A 21,340-nucleotide genomic window follows, 5' to 3' on the forward strand; every position below is an offset into this window, starting at 1 on the left:
ATGTCACACTGGTAGAATAACTAAACAGCACACAGTGAACTTAATTCAGTTTTAGGGTGACTTAAGTCCATGCATATTAAATGCCAGGCATGTAGCGGCAGCTCAGTCACTGGTGTTATTTCCTCTTTTGCTCACTCTGTGCCCCTCAGGAGATGCTGCGAGTCGAAGGCGTGGAAGATCACAAGAGCCCCGTTGGTCATTTAGGGAATGGATGGCTCCTGTGCCATTCTCAGTGGGCCCCTGGCAACTGATGGGATGTATGCTCGTGTCTAGTGTAGTGCCTCATCTTTACGACTTCCCATCAGCTTTTGTTCCTAAACCTGTAAATTGGATTATAGTAAATGTAGCCACTTACAAACGGTACAAAGTTCCCACTCTCATGAAAGTTTTTTTTTTGCTTTTTTGTTTTAATATAATTATTTCCTAGATTATTGACTGCTCAATGATATATAAAGGGCCTTTCAGGATTCATCATTTGGTTTTTAAGTTTTATTTTTATAATTTTATTTAAAATTTTCTGACATAGTAACTTTTTATTTTCCTGTCTATTAGACTTTATAAAAGGCTACTTCATACATGATCTCATTTGACGATCATAACAGAGCAGATAAAATTACAGCATTCTCATTTTGTAGCCTGAGCCTCCCAAAGGTTTGATGGTTTGCCTAAGCACCTACAACTGGTTCGTTGTCGAATATGTTTTCTAAATTACGTGAGATAATCTATATCTACACACATTCATATACAGTTGATTTTCATTATTCATTGAGTTAAGTTCTATAAAGTTGTCACAAACACTGAGTTAGCCAATAGTGACCCATTACCTCTAGGGGAAATACAGGATTAGGTTCCCATGAGCCTCCCTTGACAACTTATTTGCCAACCAGTCAGCACGTAACCTTGTTTCATGTGTGTCTCCACTGAAAGAGACATTACACACACACACATATTTGGTTTATTAACATGGAACAGCACTGTAGCTCATGCCTGACTGAAGCTTCATTAACACTAGACAGCACCTATACGTGGAGACCCTTTTAAGTGGTGAAATCACCCACAAAAAACCCACAAAATATGCAAATGATGTGTCACTGAACAGATGATGAGAAGGACACTTGTGTACAGTTTGGTGGCTGGCATATGAAGGCAGAGCATCACCTTGTTCAGTTCCCTCTAGACAGACTCAGGACTTGCACTTTCTGTCACTCTGTCCACGTCCACAGATGGCTACGGAAGCACCATGAGTATTGCTTGTAGGTGAAGTCGCAAATCCCACAAGTAGCGAAGACCAGCTCCATGTGTGGTAGGCACATACGTACTGCTGAAATGAAAGTGTAATTAATTTTTGAAACTAAACACTTCATGTGTGCAGACAAGAGGATATGAGCATCTGTATAATCAATCCAGAATCGTAAAACTACAGAAAATGTGCACCAGTCTTTGGAGGGCATCCATGCAGACTGCATTCCGTGCTCCGTGCACTTGTGAGGGCTGCAACGCAGTATCTGTAGTGTCGGGGTCAGGTTTGCTAGAGAGGTAAAGGTCGCCAGATACGTCACTTTTTAACTTGAATCTCCTGTTCGTAGTGTGTGCCATTATTAAGGCTCTGTTGCATCATGCCTACATATCCATTCCTACTTCTCTCCTTCCCATCTTATTTCCTTGTGAGTTGAGAAACACTCCATAAAACAGCATTTGAAATGAAAGTAAAAATGGCCTCTCAGTGAGGGGCCTTTTCATGAATAAATTGTTTCAGGCTCAGCGTGTGAATGTAAGTGCACTGCTCCTGGATTTCGCTGGGCTCTGCCCTTAGTGGTCATTTGACACAATTTCTGGATAATTTCATTGTTAGTCTTGAGTAGAATTCATTCAATGCATATTTATCGAGTGCCTGGTGTGGCCCTCTGTTAGGCATTATGAAGACTTCAAAAGTAAACCAAAAGAACTTCCCAACTAGTGTGGGATGAGGCAGGTGGAGGGTGCACACCCACCAAACGTGATGAGCACCACAAAGAACATCCCAACCAGAACATACACACCATGAGGGCAGGGATTTGGGTTTTGTTGGCATAGTCCCAGCACCTAGAATGTTTTCTAATATAGAGTAGTTCCTCTATAAATACTGAATGAATGAATGAATGAATACAGTAAATCAAAAAGCATATAAAAACAATAATTACTGATCTGGATTCTGCCATGTGCCACACCTGACACTTTGTGGGCATGACTTCACTTACCCCTTCCGGCAGAAGGGGTAAGTGAACGTCACAATGTAAACAGCATTTGCATTTTCTCAGATGGGAACCTTGAGGTTACATCACTTGCCTAAAGTCAAGCAACTTGGAACTGGCAGAAGAAGACCACAAGGCTCTTGAGAGTCACTGTTTGAGAAGGCAAAATGCACAAATAAAGAAGTTCTGTAACTATTTCCTAGCTGTAGATGTCGCCATCCTTTTAGCCCCTCCCCATGTACATGCAGCGGTCTTAGAGGAAGAACTGTCAGACCTCCAAAAGCAACCCGTCATTCCCTACCTAGGGTTCCCTTGATGCAGCAATTGCTAAAGAATGACAATGACAAATTTAGCTCCATGTGGCCTCCAAGGAGCCCCAGTGCTAACTGTCTTCCCCTCTTGTTTCAAGGATGCCTGTGAGATGCTGATGGGCACAATTTTGAAAGAACTTCAGAAGAACACAGCCTCCCCAGGGCAAGCCTCATTAAGCGAGGGCTCACACCAGTCTTCTGCCCGCCGGGACTCAGGGCTGCGGGCTGGCCTCGTCATCACTGGGAAGGCCCTGGAGTTTGCCCTGCAGGAAAGTCTGCAGAAGCAGTTCCTGGAGCTGACTGCTTGCTGTCAAGCTGTGGTCTGCTGCCGAGCCACCCCCCTGCAGAAAAGCGAGGTGGTGAAATTGGTACGCAGCCATCTCGGGGTGATGACCCTGGCCATTGGTGAGTGGGCGTGACGCTCAGCCCTGTGCTTCTCACTTTCATGCCACACCAGACACTGGTCCATCTGCCTGTTCTTCCTTCTGTATTTCCTTTTACCCTCTGGTTGGCTGTGCTTTCCCTCCGCTTTCTCTTCCTTCTTCCTCTCCATCCTCCCACTCCATTCCTGTTTCCCTCCATCACCTATTTGACTACCTTCTATGAACCAGGTGGTAGGGATGTGACAATACGAGGGGGACTCCAAAGAATTATTTTCTGGAGGGTGCGCCCCTTGTAGTACAGGCTTCCCTTGCTAGGTGAGTGTGCTAGGAGCCCGTGTGTATTGGTGTGCCAGCCGGTTGTGAGAGGCTGTGTACGGACTCAGTGAATTTTTTTGAAGACTCTTTCAGCGTGCTTGCCGATTTCATGAAGGGTGATTTATAAGCCCGCCTGCTCACACTGCACTGAGTGTTCAGTGGTTTTTGACCAAAACAGCAGGACCCCTGTGCCCCACCCTCCCTTCACCCAGTCTCACCCCAAGTGACTATTTTTTTGTTTCCCCTGATGAAAAACATCCTAAAAGGGAAACATATTGCAAATGTGGAAAAAGTGAAACAAAAAATGGCAGAAGCACTAAAAAGCATCAACATCAGCACGTTAAAAAAACTGAGCAGTGGGAAAAATGTCTCAATAGGTATATTGCATCAAATAGAGAATACTTTGAAGGTGACTGAAGTTTAAACACATAAGAATAAATACACAATTTTTATAGGTAAATTCCAGGGTTTTGGGGGGTCCCCCTTCGTATAATAGTCAAGACGCTCTGGACTACATGTTCAAACCCCAAATCTACTGGCTTGAAGGTAATGTACTGACTCATAGAACTGAACACTCTAAGGGGTCTACCTTCAGAAAAGCTTAGTTCAGGGGCATGAACAATTCATTGGTTCATCTGTAGAACAGATAGTTACGGAGTGCCGTCAGTGTGCCAGGCATTTTTCTAGGCAATGGAGTAAAAGTTATGTGCAACTGACAAAGCACCTTTTCTTAAGCATAAACGTGTAAGGTCAGATAGTGACAAATACTACTGAAAAATAAAGCAGAGCCTGTAGATGTAGAACATTAGGGGAGCGAGCAGGGGCTGCTACTTGGAATATCGCGCTGGTAAGCCTGTGTGAGAAGGAAGACTTGAAGGAAATGATGAGCGAGACCTGTGAGACCTGTGGGGGAGAACACCCCTGCCGGAGGAGACGGCAAAGGCGAAGGTCATGGTCCATGCTTGGTGTGTTTGAGGCCAAAGCGGGTTGAAGGAAGGGAAGCATTTTCTGCACGTTAGTCAAGGACAGAGAGGTGGCAGGGGCCAGACCATGTAGGTTCTTGGAGGCCGTTATAAATTTTTGGCTTTTATATGAAGAGATGGTGAGTCACTGGAGGACTTCGAGGAAGGGAAGGACATGATCTACCTTAAGTTTAAAAGGATCACATGTCTGCTGTGTTAAGAATAACTGTTGGGGGACAAAGACGTGAGCAAGGAGACCAGCTGAGAGGCTGTTGGAATAATGGAGGCAAGAGATGATGGTGGCCTGCGCCCAGATGGAGGTGGAGGAGGTGGTGGGACAGGGTCATGTAATGGACATGGTCCGAGGAAACAGTGGTGACATTTGCTGATGAATTTGATATGCTGGATGATAGCAGGAAGTAAGGGGGACAACACGGTTTTGTCTTGAAGGATGGAGAGGAAAGAGCTGCCATGTACTGAGATAGAGTCAGGAGTTGGGTTTTACACGTTACGTTTGAAAAATCCATCGGATGTCTAAGCAGTGATGTCAGGTGTGCAGCTGGATGCAGAGGCTAGAAGTATAAAATTGGGAATCATAAGTCCAGTGATGATATTTACAGCCTTGATAGTAGATGAGATCACCAACCATCAGCATACATGGGAAAAAGTGGTAGTGTGAGTTTGAGCTCTGAGGCGCCCCGATGTTTAGAGCTGAGCAAGGGAGGACTCAGCCATGTCTTCCAGCTTCTGCTTTCACCTGGATTGTTCTCAGTCCAAGGTGGCTCCTCCCCTCAAGGTGCTGATGGAGCCACCAAAAATTCCCAGGTTTGCATCCTATCCTATTATACCAGCCTGAGTGAAAAGACAGCACCTCTTTTTAAGTTTTTGGAGTAAAGTATCAGGATTAGGGTGGAATTTTGTTCAACCATTTCCCTGAATGAACATTATCAATGAATGAATTGGTCAAGCCGCTGGATCCAGATACTCCTGAGGCTAGAACCCCTGGACCTGTCGATTGTATCAGTTAAGCTGAGGCATGTGCCTGTATCTGAACCGATCACCGAGGCCAATTAACAGATGATGCTAATTGTCCAGGATTGGGTCAGTTGTCCACCCTAAACCTGGGGGTGAGAGTTTGCCTTCACAGACCGCATGGACTCAGAGTCCCCAAGGAAAATCAACACACTATTCCCAGAAACCAAGTGAATGGTTGGTGGACATTTGGAAGCAACAAATATTCATCACCAACAGAATATAACAGCTCCTCTTAAGAGGCTTCCAGTGTGCTGGAGAGACCAAGAAATCTATAGCAAGCATAATATCACATGAAGGGTAGGAGAGTGTACATGGAGGGGTGGGGGTGGAGCCTAAGGAAGGGGCATCTGATCTAAAGGGAATATGAGAAGGATCTCCCAGAGGAAGTGCCATCTGAGCTGAGAGCAAGAACAGTTGAAATCCCGGGCTGGTGGCGATGAGGACAGTGTTATAGGAATAGTGGAGCCACATGTGCAGTGGCTGGAAGACGCAGGTTGTGTCTAGAAAACGGAGAGCAGCCTGGGTGGCGTGGAGAAAGGGGAGATCGGCCCAGAAAGGCACCATGGCATGAAGCATTGTGCGGGTGTCCTGAATGTGGAATTCATCCTGACGGTGGTGGGATGCCACATTCAACTTCTGCTTCCCTGGCTCCCAGGCAGCCCGAAGATGTGAGATAAACTTTGAAGAATGTGTGTGTTTGCTTGAGTGACCAGTATTGATTTGCAATGTTTTCATCATCTCTTTACTCCTCATATGCTTCTCCCCTTTTCTTCTGTCCCATAAAGGTGATGGTGCCAATGACGTCAGCATGATACAAGTGGCAGACATTGGGATAGGGATCTCTGGTCAAGAAGGCATGCAGGTGAGTGGATGCGATGCACCCAAATTCCATGAACTTGACCTGCCCATCCAAGGCAACAATCTCTGTGGTAAAATCTGTTGTGTTAATAGAGTCTGTGTGCTTAGCCCAGGAATGGGAGACAAATAAATTTTTTTCCATTTATTTGTTGATTATTTACTGGATAAGTATTAAGATATTTTCCTGGGTAATTTTAGTTCTCTGGTTCACTTGTTCAGATGCAAAATGTAACTAATCTAGATCAAACTATAGATAGATAGATAGATAGATAGATAGATGCCCTGAGTTAACGTTGTCACTTTTGCAACTGAGAAAAGCTTCTAAGGATTTGAATAAAAGACCCAGAGATCATGAAGAGAGAGAGAGACAGGAGAAGATGAGAGAACAAGGGTGGTGGGTGAGTCCTGTTTGCACACACGCACGGGTACGAGGGTGCCCAATAGTGTTTGGGCACAGCATTCAGATAGACGCTTATTCAAAAGATTGCCTTCTGTCTATGGAGCACATGCTGTCAGAGGAAGGTGGGATGTGAGACTTAGGTTTCCCAAGAATTGTAAATTATGACCTCTGTACAAAAGATTAGAAATTCAAGGATCTCTTCACCTGGCACATTATACAAAGTTACATAAAATCATGACTGCAATTTTCATACTCCCCTCATTGAAGAGAAGTGAACACACGCCATCCTTGCTAAGGGATCTACTTTCTAGGGAAGGTGCACTTGTTGAAATTACATCATAAGTAGTGACCAGAGAGAAGTCTTGTTTCATTTGACCACTTTGGAAAACTGAGTAGGAGCCTCAAGCAACCCGTTGTGAAGGCTTCTGTAAGGGTTTTTGTTTTTATGGAGTTTTTTGTTTGTTTGTATTTGCGGGTTTTGGGTTTTTTTTGGTCTGCGTGTAGTGTTTAAACCACGTATTTGATGAATCCGCCTGGTGATGGTCAGGTCGCCTCGCTGCGAGTGCTGTGACACGTTTGATCGCTCAGGGTGGCGCTCTCGTTTCATTGCCTCCTCAGGCTGTGATGGCCAGTGACTTCGCCGTTTCTCAGTTCAGACATCTCAGCAAGCTCCTGCTTGTCCACGGGCACTGGTGTTATACACGACTTTCCAACATGATTCTCTACTTTTTCTACAAGAATGTGGTATGTAGCTCCAGAGAACTTACCCCTTCCCACCTTTCAATCCTGTGTGCCTACGGGATGAAAAGCAAGTGCCCTGCACTAAGCTGTCTTCCCTCACTGATGCGTTGGGGGCAGCCAGGAGGAGCACCCCTGCTGTCTTAGCAGAAAGAATCTGGGAATGTGCTATGTTTCAGCCGCTGACAGCAAATTGCTGAGCTTGTCCATCTGCTAGCAGGTCCTATTCCCTGTGCATTTAAATTCAATTAAGGCCTGCCTGATTCATTTAAAATCTAATTTTTGACCTTCCCTATAAAGGCTGTGACAAGTGGGACTATGAAATGTTTAATATTGCCTGTCAGAAAAGAGTAAAAGGGTTTGCTTCCATTTTACAGGAGATACCAAAAATATCTGCTGTCCCCACATTGATGCCCCTTGTGTTACGTTGAAGATGCAGGTGAAAACCCAGTGTGACGCCTTGGCCTGTGGCCGGCTGGCGTTCACAATGCAGGGATGCTCTGGCAAGCCTCTGAAGTGTGTTTGTGCTTGGTAGTCACCTAGTGATTAAGAAACTTTATTTTGACGATGCAGTTCCTAAAAGGGCAAAATTTGATTAGATGTTCTGGCTTCTAATCTTTGGCATGCCACTTAAATTTCAGTTTCTTTTTTAAAAAATCATGTTGATCTTAGATTGCTTCACTGAACTCCCTTCTGGGTGGGGTGGTGATGTAAATATGTCATGTCTTATAGACCAAGTTTATACTTAGTCTTTAAATTCCAGATGCAGCATGTGTTAGTAGTGAACATAGATTTACATCACTCCACTGAAGGGCCACGTTTAGGGAAAAGTCACTTTAGTGAGTCATATTTTGGATATCATGTGTGTGATTTGGGTGTGTGTGTCTGTCTGTCGGCAGGCGCATCTTTTTTCCCTCAAGCACAATGAGTTTTTTAGAAAGGTCGCCGTACTTTACTAATGAGAATTGGTGCATTTAGTCAAAGTTTAATAAAACCTTGATACTTTATGAAAATTCTTGAAATGTATAATGTCTCTGAGTGTGTGTGTGATCCTGGGGAAAGTTGGGATTTCCCATGTAAAATTCCAGGATTTAGTGGTCAATGACTTTTGAAGAGAAGCTACTCTCCCTGGCTTTGTTTGTTTGTTTTTATAATGCCTTTACATTTTTCTACCTTCTCAGAAGATTAAACCCAAGGGTCGAGAAACACTAATTTTAGAAAGAGATGCCGCCTGCTCCTGGCGAGAGGGAGTGTTTCCAGCAGAGAGCATAGCACCAGGGAGCAAGGGCCATGTGATCTTTCTCCTCCATAGGGCCTCCTCGCTGGCCCTTCACCCCGACTCCCTCCCAGTTCTTTCTCTTACCTGCCTGGCCCAAGGGTGCTTGATGCACTATGGGGAGGAGGGCAGCCACCAGGGCCACTGGAGTTCCTCGGTCTTGAACAACCTTTCGATAGAGATGAGGACTGTGGATTCACTCCCAGAACAGTGTCCCAGACCACGTGGACCCGAAGTGAATGCCTGTTTAGGAGCGGGGCATTTTGCACACCCATGGACCGCAGACTGAGAAACTCTGTTCTCAGGGTTGTGGCCCCTGTCCTAAGGTGTCCCAGTGTGTCTGCGATGCTGATGGTAACAGCATTTTAATATTTGGAAGCCACTTTAGAGGTCATGAGCACTTTCTAACCTGATCTCGATACTAAGCCCTGAGGTAGTATAATTCTTATTTTCCAGACAAGGAAACCTACTTCAGAGAGGTTAGGAAAATGGCCTAAAGATAAACCATCAAGAGGGAGTACCCCAGGCCTTGAAACAAGATTGCTTGCAAGTCCGGGTGCCCTTTCCTCTGGCATGCGTTGCTTTAGGGCACAGAGCTTTTGCTTCCATGGACTTAGTTTGTCTGAGACAAAATGTGGGAGGAAACTATGCAGAGTATAGTTCCCAGTCTCCAGCGTGACCAACTGACCTGCTTTGCCTGGGGCTGTCTTGGCTTTGGCAGTGAAATTCACATATCCTAGGAAACGCCTCACTCCCAAGCAAACTGGGATGGCTGCCCCCCTGTTGGTATCATTGTGTTTCATCACTAAAATAATTGTGAACCCAAAAAGCAAGAGAATGAACAGGTGTTGTATGTCTGCTGCATATCAGGCACTGACTAGGTTCTCCTCATCTCCAGCCAAAATGTCTGAAGTTAGAAACTGCCTCTGCCGCTTTTAGCCACGTAATTTTGGGCCAGTTTCTCTCTGTGCCTCAGTTTCTTCATCTGTATGATGGGAACAAGAATAATTAATTCCCAAGTTGTTACGATGATTAAATGAACTTTCTGTAAAGCTCTTACAATAGTGCCAGCACCAAAAGTGGTGTGTGTGTCTAATTTAATAAATCATGCCCCCCCTCAAAAAAAATAAAACTGTGTGGTAAGATGCAGTCTTCCATTCTGTAAGTAAGGAAACTGCACTGAGGTTGAGATCACGCAGTTCAAAGTGGCAGCGTGCGGATGTGTGGTCCCAGCGTGCATTGCTGTCTCTAAGATGCAAATGTTCCTCTTTGTGTTCCTAGGCCTATGTGAACCTCCTTTTCTGGTACCAGTTCTTTTGTGGGTTTTCAGGAACATCCATGACTGACTATTGGGTTTTGATCTTCTTCAACCTCCTCTTCACTTCTGCCCCTCCCGTCATTTATGGCGTTTTGGAGAAAGATGTGTCTGCAGAGACCCTCCTGCAACTGCCTGAACTTTACAAGAGCGGGCAGGAATCAGAGGTAGGTGCCAGAGCAGAGCTGTTGAGACCGATACCCGTCCGTCGTCCGAGCCCGGGCATTTGTCAGTGAGCCCAGCTCCAGTACTGAGATACCTACAGAACTGCTTAAAACTATTTGAATTGTCCGAAGATCTCTACTAAAACATGACTGATATTGTTATTCACTTCTGAGATGAACACAGGTAAAATTATAAAAGACCTTAAGTACTCCTACGAGAACAAATCGAGTGTTTAGACCTTACAGCTAATAATATCTAGTATTTAGTAAACTCCACTCTGCCTTTTATTGTGCACACTACTAAACATCTGTGTCTCATTTACCTCACAAAATACTCTGAGAGAACCTGGCATTGTTCTCTCTCTAAGATGAAGAATCTGAACCTCTAAAGGTTAAGTAATTTTTCTGAAAATGCCATAGAAAATGGCAGAGTCCATGCCAGAACGCTTCTCAGTCTGGCTCCAGATCCAGTGAAATCCTCCAGGTTCTCCTGCCATGCACAGCAGGAGAGTGACCGTAATGGCCCTACCCCCACTTTACTGATCTTCTAGTCCTGTTGGTCTAGTGACATATCACTTACAGCTGTTCCCCGCTTTCCACCCATCTCTCACTGCCCTTATTGTCATTGCCAATTGAGTTAGCTGTCACAAAACTCTTCTTTCTAATTCATTGTTTACAAAATCAATAGTAACTGACAATATTGTACTTATGAGCATTTATGTAGTGCCTTCTGCATGCCATTCACTGTTTTAAGTGCAAGATAGATGCTCTCATTATGCACATTGTAGATGAGGAAAGTCAGGCACAGGGAGGCACCTTAAGTAACCTGGCCGAGTCCCAGAGCTGGTGTATGGTGCAGGTGAGCCCAGGCCCCTGAGCCCAGGGTGTCTACAGTTAACACTTTGCTGCAGAAAGAACACTGATGCTATCTTCAGTCCTTGAGTCCCTCCCTCTCTCACCCTGCCCCAACACAACATGGTATTCGGTACCAGAGATCCAAAGTGTTCTCACAAGTGCATTGTCAAGATCACAACACCTGAGGTAGACCAGTAGACTAAAAGACACTTAGATGTGAACAGTGTTGAGAGGTCAGTCTAGTCAGATATTCTAGTCTTGAAAAGAGGATGCAGTTAGTCAAGACTGTATCAGTTGCAAATGACAACAAACCAGCTCAAATTGCCTTAATGAGAAAGGGGGATTAATTGGCTCAAATAGCTACAGAATCCAGGTAGAATGGTGACAGAAACTGTTACTCTTAATGCAACTGTAAATGTCCTCATTTACCGTTATAACTCACTGGCCAAGGGGGAGTCTCATGCCTTTTCCTGTGTTTATCCCTGCGGCTGGAAAGAATGTTTTCCCATGGACCAGGCCTGGGACATACACCATTCCTGTTAGGTCCGAACCACATGGACAGGGTTGGGAAGAAGGGTTTCCTGTAGAAGCAGTGGACAGTCAGTACTGAGACCCACCGATGACACCTGTGTGTTGGGCTTCCGTTGCTGTTCTTAAAACAGTGACATAGATCAGCACATGTTAGAAATCATGGGTTACATGTACCCTGAGTTTAAACTCTGTTTCTGTGGTGTGTGACCTTTGTAGTTATTTAACTTACCTGTCCTTTAGTTTTTTTACGTTATAGAGATGGTGTGCGGATTAAGTAAGGTAATACATGTAAAAGTTCTAGCTCCCAATATTGATATATTTTAACCGCTATAATTAACCAGAAATTTGAGGAAACCCCAAATTTAAAATGATATGTTTATTTTCGTTAGTCCAACTTTATTCCAGCTTGATCTGCCTTTCCAGACTGGAGAGAAATTTAATGTCCTTGGGCTCTGTGGAGAAGCCAACACAGAGGAGACGTCACACATTCAGCTTTCAGGGGAGAAGAAATCTTAATAGTCTGTTAATGATCTAATCCAGTCAAATCAAATAACAACAAGGGGTTTTCCTAAAGAAGTCCAGTCTGACTTAAAGTTCAAGGCCAGGATGCAGGAATATACTCAGATGGTTGATATTGATGAAGGGTGTCCTACACCCCAGGCCTAAGGTAAATTCCAAGTCCATTGGAGAAAGAGGGGTGAAGGAGGGCCCTTCAGAATGTTTATGGCTGGTGTTTTGAAAGCCCATGCATATAAGCTGAAGATTGTATGGTCCTTATCCTGGGAAGAGTTGAGGTCATTGTTTCCTATTATCCATCCTTTGCTCACATTTCGGTCGAGCTGGCCAGTTTTATAATACATGGTAATAGGCAGATTCCCAGCACGTGGCTATTGATAAAAGGTTATTGACTGCATAGAACATGTTAAGAAAAGAGAAGACCAAGGGATATGTGATGCCATTTTTGTCCACGGTAGACATCTCTAACAAACCATAACACACTATCCTCCCCACTGGGTCTGAATGCAGCCTCAGAATCCTTCTGCACACACAGTGCTATTCAGTCAGAGTTGGCTTATGTTTGGAAACTGTTCAGTCCCTTGTGACTGACCAGTGTCTTCCTTGATCTGTCTGCTTCTTCGTGTAAGCTTTCAGTACAATGCAGTTTAACACATGAAAAGTTACATAAGAGTTTATTAATCTGCCAAATATTTGTTGAGTACCTGCTATGTGCCAAGTACTCAAAATCATTAGGCAACCAAGATGATGTTTGATGGTGATGAGAGACTTCTGAGGGTGCCATGGCAGTAAATGATTAAGTGGGTGTCACCTTTAGACTGGTCCGGCACCGCCTCTGTGAGGAAGTGATATTTGAGCTAGGATGTGAACAGGGAAAAACCGGTCATGTGGGACGTCCGGGGCGCAGAATTTCTGGCAGAGAAAACAGCACAGGCGAATACTCAAGAAAACAATGGATTTGGCATGTCTGAGGAGTAAAATGAACTTTGTGTTGTGGGACCACGGTGAATGAGGGTAAGAATTGTAGGGGTCACCTGGTGAGTGGGGCTCCAGTGGGCAGGTCGTGCAGGACCTTGAAGGCCACGGGAGGGAACTTAGATTGTACCGGAAATGCAGAGGGAGGTGATTGCAGGAATAGGAAGAGGTCACCTCATTATTTAGGGAGGTAGTATGACCTGACTTACAGTTTTTAAAAAAAAATCCAGCTGCTATGGGAAGGTTGGAATAGGGTGGGAGAGGAAGCAAAGAGGCCAATTAGGGGGCCATTCAGTCATTCATGGCGTTGGTGGTGAATTAGAGTGAAGAGACAGAGGGAAGTAGGTGAAGTTGGAGGCGTCTTTGGAACAGTTATTTTCTGATCAACAGGAAATGGAAAGTTAGTAGTGATCTCCCCATTGGAGGTACATTTAGGTTTGATCCAATGATTAAAGCAACACAAGTAAAAGGAGTTCCTTCAGGGATATTTTTCAGCTGTGAACTTACCTCGTTCAGTATCACTCCGCACTCATCCACCACTGTTTACAAATCCCGCCTGTGCTGAGAGTGAAAGATGAAGGAAGAGAGTTTCCTTCCAGACAAGCAAAGAGAGGTACTGGCTTATATTGTTCCTTGACTCTGCTTGACCCATATTGATCTTTCACCCTCCCTATCATCTGCTTCATTTTCAGGCATACTTACCCCTCACCTTCTGGATCACCTTGTTGGATGCCTTTTATCAGAGCCTGGTCTGCTTCTTTGTGCCTTACTATGTGAGTCCTTGTTCACCCAGAGGATTTGCTATTAATGAATTGGTGATGTTTCTTTGTACTTTGTAGCTGGTGTTATCATATAGAATGGATATGTTAGGACGGATTGCTCATATAGTCAAGTTGATTAGTAACTGACTAAATTATATTCCCTCCTCCCAAAAATATATGTTAGACAATGGATTAAATTTGGAAAGAAGTGCCTAGTTGAGTCCTCTTAGGCCTCTTTTGGTCAGGTACTGCTTAATAATTTTTGTCAGTGATTTAAATAAAACTGGAAGTCCAGCAATATAATTAGATGAGCCAAAATCAGAGAGGCAAAGTCAGAATGTGAAATCTGTTATTAGTAAGTGCTGGGCTAATTCTACCAGGGCAGGGTGACATTAAAAGTATTAAATTTAAACTCTTAAAAGTATTCTCCTCAAAACTTAAAAACCTATTTTACAGATAAAGAATGGAGGAAATGTGACTAAGCAAAAAATGTGTCAATGTTAATTTAAACATTCGGGCCAACACCAAGCACAAAACAGCATGACACAGCTGCCCGTCCGCCCACACCCATCCCTGGGACAAGCATGAGTTTGATCACAGGTCGTGTTAGCTAAAGGACAGCATGGAAAATGAGAAAGATGATAGTCTTGAAGTTAACAATTTCTATTCTTTAGTTCTTTATTCAAATACATGACTTGACTTTTTTCCAGCTAGAATATCCTGGATTTACTGCCTTTCGAGAGAAATACAGATAAGACAATCTAAGGTATATTCAGAAAAGAATGACTAGAATTTTAAAAGATCAGAAAATTGAGCTCTGTAGGGAATAATTTAAGGAGCTGATAACATAAACGTAGAGGAGAAGAAGACATTTACCTAGCAGAGATAGGAACTCAGCTTGGCCATGGTAGCTGTTTCGGAGGTGTGCAGCTCTGTTGGATGGAACATATTTGATACTTCTCTGCACCTTCAAGAGCTCGAGGTATGAGTAAAAGTTCCCAGGAAGATGAATTATGATTCAGAATAAACAGAAATTCCAACTGAAAAGTTCACAGATTAGGTGGCCTAAAAGAAAGTTGGCCTCTCTTTTCTAGAAATGTTCAAGTTTATTCTACATGACCATTATTGGGAACACTGTAAAAGAGACTCAGTGCTCAGCCGAGCTGTAGAGTAAAGTGACGATCCCCACCCCACTGAGTGTGCACAGCTCTCCAAGATCACCACCTGTCGTCCTCTCTTTGTAGACCTACCAGGGCTCGGACGTTGACATCTTCACATTCGGAAACCCCCTGAACACCGCCGCTCTGTTCATCATTCTCCTTCACCTGGTCCTTGAAAGCAAGAGTTTGGTGAGTGGATTTCCTGCTTCTGCCATAGCTTGGAACTCTTTGTGCCTGGGGAAATGTCTTCTGTGAGCAGGGACCCTGCTAAGCCCCTCAAGCCTAGAAGATAAGTGGTGATGGGAAGCGTGACGACTCCACGGAAGAAGGGTGATCCGTGGCTCGTCAGTTGTTGATTGTGGGTGGCATGGTGTGGAGGGGGGTGCGCAGCCAGGGAAAGTGGGGAACACCTGCCCGGTGTCCATGGCGCATGGTCCGTGGAGGGGCGAGTCAGGCTGGAGGAACAGTTACTTTTCGATGGCCAGTATTCTTCAAGCCCAAGCTGATGCCTTTTCAAGCAAAAGAAAAAGAGGTATTAGGCCACAATCCTGGTATACTGACTTTAGTTAGTGAGGGATGGTTTATGCTTTTCTCATAATATAAAATAAGTATCTCTTTTCTCCCTCCAGAATATTTACCATTGACTTAAATCTAGGCCTTTTTGAACTCAGTTGCTGACTTAATGATGAAGTTAAGTCTTTTCATCAGAACGATTGCGGGGTGGCTCTCCACAGGAAGGCTGGTGTGTGGGATTCAGATAATGAGGGCTTTACTGCCAGCCTGCCTTGGCAGACGAAGCACATCCCACCCACCTCTGGAGACTAAACTACCACTGTGATTATTTATGTTGCTCACTCATTTCCATTGACATTGTCTCCGCTGTAGTCAATGTCATTGTCATCTCTTCCTAGACTATTGCTACAGCGTCTTTAACCTTCCCATCTTTGCAAGCCCTTGACTCCTCCAGCCCCCCCCATCTACAGTATAACCAGAATCATCCTTCTGAGACATAAATCATATCTTTTGCTCTGCTTTGGATAAAATCCTTAAGTGGGCTCCCAATGCACTTGTAATACAATCTAAAAGCCCTAAGATGGCCTATGAGACCTCATACAGTGATGCCTCTACTTCTCTGTTCCAACCTCACGTCCACTTACTCACGGGCTGAAACCTCTGTCTTTCAGTTTCTCAGATACATTGAGCTCAGTACCACGTCAGAGCCTTAGCATTTACCCTGTCCTCTGCTGGGAGTACTCTTGTTTCTTCTTGGACCCCTAGCAAAAATGCGACTTCTCCCAAGAGCTTTTCTTTAACTCTCCAGTTTTCTCGTATCATCCTCTTGTTCTGTTCATTGCTCTAGTAGTAATTTATAATTATTCACTTAATTATGTGATTATCTGATTGATGTTTTTCCTCTGCATTACATTACCATCTGTTTGAGGGCAGAGTTTGTGCTTATTTCGTTCACCACTGTACACCATTATCTATGACAAGACTGGCATACATTACGTGCGTGCTCATGAAAACACTCAAATAGGTAAATGAATGACTAAATGACTAACCAGTGTTTGGGGTCTGTGTACCATCCTGATAGTGATGCGTTTCAAACAGGAAGTAGATGAATGAGGTTATAAAGTGTTACACAAGCTATTGTTACAAGATTATTTATAGTGATTTCTAAAGCGGAGCTGAGTATTTTTGGAATCCCTCACTGTGCTTGTAACCTGCTGACAAGCCTAAAGTGTAATATGAAATTGATGTCTGCAAATACCAGGGAAGGGGCAAAAAGGGGATTCTAGAACTAAAGTATCTGGCTTTGTTTTATCTACTTCAGTTCATTGCTAAGCAGTTGTGTAGTTGCTTTTGGTTCCTGCCAAAGGGAGTGTCACCAATTCTGACATTCATGAGTGTGCTGAAGGATCTAACACGTGAAGTGTGTCAGTTTGAGTTCACAGCTAATAAGCAACAGCAGTCTGTTCTGGCTAACTGAGCAATTAGAAAAGTTATTTTAAAATATATTGAGCAGCCACGGGAAAACAAAACAGAAAACCTCCCAAGAAACCAGAGTGGTCCAGAGACCCAGGGGGCAGAAACTAGGGAACAGGCTTGTCAGGGCATTTCTCTGTTCTGATTGGCTCCAGTCGTTTTCTCTCTGCTCCTGCCTCACTGTGCTCCACGTCTAGTCTGTGATGACGGAGTTATATTCCCTTCGCTCCAGGCACGGGCCTCGGCCCGAGGAGGGGTGGCTTGCCAAGACTGTGCACCGTGCCAGGTGTCCTCATCAAGACGGGAAGTGAAGCTGAGTGCCAAGGAAAACCGGCTGCTGTGTGAAGGGTGCATCATTAACGAGCCGCTTCTTGTGCCAGGGAGAAGCAATGCTTTGATGCTTGTTTCCCCCGGCGCAATAGTCAATTGTTTCTCACGCTCAGGGCCTCCGGAGGCGCCTTGTCAGGAAGAGTCCGCCAGACTGAGACTGCGAATCAGTCTCCCTTCACCTCTTGCTCACAGCTCGTTGCCGCCTCTGGGACGGTTTTGACCCTGTCTCCCTGAGTTTAACTTCCTTGTATCAATGTATTCTAATACGTCACCTCCACCAAGGCGCTGTCTCACTTGCCTCAAAGGCTCAGTGGAAAGGAAGGCCATTTGAGAAAGGAAGGCCATTTGAGAAAGGAAGAAAACGACATCATTGTTTTAGAGGCACGATGATCTTAAGGATGTAGCACAGATTTTCTAAGCGGTTCGTACATTTTACCAACAAAAAAATGAGCAGTCTGTGTGACTCTTGTGAAGATATTGGTCATGGGGAGATACTTCGCAAGGTTAAGCATGAAGGGGAAAATCGGCTCTTGTCTGAAAAGTGTAATGGTGGAAAATAGGAAAGATGAATAAAGGCGGTGCTCCCCTGAAATGCATGACATACAGCACCAAGGCATGCAGTGTGCCTTGGGCCATGCTGTTTGTACTCGGCACTCAGTGACACTGAATGCTACGTGACGTGAAGGGATCTTGCTCTTCACACTTCAGACTGCATCAAAGAAGGAGTTTGTTTGGGGCTACTAGGTTTTATCACAAGTTTTGCTAATTTCCCTGTGTAACAAAAACAGACCAGACTCGGCACTATTATGACAGGTAATATGGATGTTACATTTAAGGTAGTCATCCGCTTATTTTTTCTAAAGAAAGTTAATTAAATAGTGAGCCATTTTAGAGAAAAACATTAAGAAAAATAACATTGCGGGCTCTCCGTGAATGTGAGGGTGGCGAGGGTTAGCTGTGATCCACAGACACTTCCATCTCGCTTATGTAAGGTTAACCAGGTTGTAGACAGTTCTAGAACAATTGTCCCGCGGGGGTGACTCAAAGGCCCAGGCTGAGCTTTGTAGCTGCACCTCTGGAATCGTCCCCAAGGGGAACTTCCTAGTCAACACAGAAGGAAAGCAGTCAGCATAGAGACTCACACACCTGCTCTTCCTTGCTTCTAACCTGAAACTTGCGCGTATGTATTCCTTCCATTTACCTTTCAGTGGTCACAGCAAGACATGTGGCCGCGCTTATTTTCAAGGGAGTGGGGGAAGTGTGATCCTCCCAAATGCTTGTTTGGGGGAAAGAAGGAGAACAGTGGTGAGCAACAGTAACGTCTACCACCGTGTGAAGGGGGAAAGTTTGAGGATCACGGGCGGAAGGTATTACATTAACGAAGAATCAGACTAGTGAATGGATGAGACAAAATGGGACAAAAAATTTCAGGAGAAAACCCAAACACCTCATGGTTCACAATGCAGAATAAACCAGTCATCAGAGTTACCTTTGGGCGTTTTACTTAGTTTTATGGAATTTAAATGGTGACATGAGCTCTTCGTGAAAGATGCCCTTGTCTGAGCTGTTCAGTGTGTTTGCATTTGGGCCGACAAGGTTCACCCGCGGCTCAGACACGGGGTCCCTGCAGCGCAGCCGCAGCGCCCTGCCAGTGCAAGTGTTCATCCGCCCGGTGCTGTTGTCTTGCAGACTTGGATTCACGTGCTGGTCATCGCCGGCAGCATCCTGGCCTATTTTCTCTTCGCCTTGGCTTTTGGGGCCATGTGTGTGACTTGCAACCCACCCTCCAACCCGTACTGGATCATGCAGGAGCACATGCTGGACCCGGTGTTCTACTTGGTTTGTGTCCTCACCACCTGCGTGGCTCTCCTGCCCAGGTATGGTGCTTGTCTTGTCATCAAGCGAGTAAGTGAAATCACAGGCTTCGAGTTCTCCAGGCAGCTACTATGAGTGGAGGACAGACCGTCCAGTTTAGTAGTCCACAGAGTAGGGCAGCTTTGCTTCTCAAGGTCATCCAAGGACCTAGATCCTTTCCTCTCTTTTTTGTTCTGCCACCTTCCACCTTTGTTGCCCTCATCTGCGCGATTGAAGAAGACTCGCCCTTAGCACATCAGTGCCCCCACCTGCCACCCCTACTGGCCTGAGGGAGAAAGAACAGAGAGGAGCAGATTCATCTCTCCCCTCCCCTCCCCTCCCCTCTGCTCCCCTCCCCCTTCTTCTCTCTCATAACATAGCCCAGAAGCTGCACACATCATTGCTCATGTCCTATCAACTGCTACCTTGGTATACAGGGTCTGAGTGGCTGACATCCAGGGACTTCTAAAAGGAAGAAGAAAGAGAATGGGTCCTGAGAGACAAGTAGCAGTTAACTACAATCTGTAAACACTTAAAACTGTGCAACTTTCCTTCCTTTTCTGACTCTCGTTATCCTTCCCATTTTGGTTTACCTGATTTCTAACACGGCATGGGATGGAAATGGCTGAGACCTATGTATGGGTTTTTCATCTATAGATTCTTTAAGCACTATAAGAGCTCTTCCTCTTCACAGTTTTTTAGAATTTATCTGTTTGGCTAAAAACACTGTAGCAAGTGGTGGTTCTACATTTTTAAAGATGATATGAAAGGCAAAGTGGTGATTTTATATTCTCTGATAGGGCTGACAAACGGGCTGACAGGTGGGTCTGGACTGCTACTCTTTTGTAAATAAAGCCTTATTGGAACATAGTGATACTAATTAATTATTGTCTGTGGCTGCATTTGCTCTGCAGCAGAGCTGAGTATTTTCAGCAGAAACTCCCTGGCCCCCAAAGCCTGAACTGTTACTACCCGGCCCATCAGAAAGAAAGGACTAAGGAAAATCCACCCGAGTTATTCTGTGGTGCTCATAGTTGTATACTTAACAATATCTCTCAAACTGAGGGGTTTCTATAGTGTTTATAGTTATTACCAGCTTTCAGATTAAAAACACAAGATGAACTTGTACAATTCATGAAGAAACAAAGTTACAGCCTTCCAAATTCCTTTAAGAGTATTATTAACTGTACAATTCTATATAATATTGCTGTGGTAGACTGAAAAAAAAAATGACTCCCTACTACAGGGGTCCCTGGCGCCCGGGCTGTGGACCAGGCCGGTTCGTGGCTTGTTAGGAGCCGGGCTGCGTAGCAGGAGGTGAGCGGCGGGTGAGCTCCACCTCCTGCCTCCCCTCCCCCTGCCACCCCCGGTCCATGGGAAAATTGTCTTCATGAAACCGGTCCCTGGTGCCAAAGAGGTTGGGACTGCTGCCCTAAAAGATATCCGTGCCCTAATTCCTGGAGCCTTTGAATGTTACCTTATTAGCAAAATAGGTCTTTGCAGATGTGACTAAGTTAAGGGACTCGAGACAAGGAGAATATCCTGTGTTGCTTGCATGGGCCCTAAATGTCGTCACAAGTGTCCTTATAAGAGAGAGGCAGAGGGAGATTTGACACAAACAGAAGAGGAGAGGGCACTGTGACTGCAGAGGCAGCGTTTTCTCAGCCATAAAGCAAGGAATGCGTGCAGCCACCCAGAGCTGGAAGAAGCAAGGAGTGGATTCTCCAGAAGGAGCATGGGCCTTCCAACACCTTAATTTTAGCCCAGGGAAGCTGCTTTCAGAATCCCCGGCCTGCAGAACTATGCGAGAATTAAATTGTGTTGTGCTCTGCCATGAAGTTTGTGGTGATTTGTTACAGCAGCCATAGGAAACATACGTGGGTCTCGGTACCAGGAAGATGGGTGCTGCTGTAACAAATACCCAAACAGGTGGGCGTGGCTTTGAAGCTGGGTGATGGACAGAGATGGGGAGGATTTTGAGACACATCATGAAGAAACACTGGACTTCCTCGGACAGACTGCAGGTAGAAGAAATAGGGACACTACAGTTCTTGCCGGTGAGGATTCAGAAGAAAGCTGAGAGGCATGAGAGAGAAAGTTAAAGGCACTGCTGGTGCGGACACAATGAAATTAAAAACATGTTACTGGGAATTAGAGATTAAGTGGATCTTGGCAATACAGGGGCAGAAAACATAGCTCAAACACAATGAACTTGGATAGTTAGCTGAGGAGATTTCCAGTCAAAGTGATGAAGGTCTGGCCCTGTTTCTTCTCCTTGTTGATGGTGAATTTGAGAGAAAAGAGATGATGGAAGAACTAGGAAGTCAAAAGGAACTAGGTTTAGGAAATCCTCAGACTCCCCACATTTCAAAAGTTGCAAAACT

At 44.8% G+C, this 21,340-nt stretch overlaps 1 protein-coding gene and 1 long non-coding RNA gene across 2 annotated transcripts in view; both read left to right on the top strand.

Moving 5' to 3' along the window:
• Window positions 1-21,340, top strand: part of ATP10D (ATPase phospholipid transporting 10D (putative)) — an 80,379-nt gene that overhangs the window by 56,141 nt on the left and 2,898 nt on the right. The window contains exons 16-22 of the mRNA XM_028507781.2: window positions 2,641-2,947; window positions 6,023-6,099; window positions 7,114-7,239; window positions 9,791-9,991; window positions 13,558-13,638; window positions 14,871-14,975; window positions 18,792-18,979. Of these exons, the coding sequence (XP_028363582.1) occupies window positions 2,641-2,947; window positions 6,023-6,099; window positions 7,114-7,239; window positions 9,791-9,991; window positions 13,558-13,638; window positions 14,871-14,975; window positions 18,792-18,979 (1,085 nt within the window). The remainder of the gene's footprint in view (window positions 1-2,640; window positions 2,948-6,022; window positions 6,100-7,113; window positions 7,240-9,790; window positions 9,992-13,557; window positions 13,639-14,870; window positions 14,976-18,791; window positions 18,980-21,340) is intronic.
• On the top strand, window positions 515-2,634 carry LOC118499408. Its single transcript, XR_004901885.1, has 3 exons — window positions 515-1,332; window positions 1,853-1,858; window positions 2,360-2,634. It is a non-coding gene; the product is annotated as an uncharacterized LOC118499408 (long non-coding RNA).

Source organism: Phyllostomus discolor, chromosome 1, assembly GCF_004126475.2.
Source record: "Phyllostomus discolor isolate MPI-MPIP mPhyDis1 chromosome 1, mPhyDis1.pri.v3, whole genome shotgun sequence".
Classification (NCBI taxonomy): domain Eukaryota; kingdom Metazoa; phylum Chordata; class Mammalia; order Chiroptera; family Phyllostomidae; genus Phyllostomus; species Phyllostomus discolor.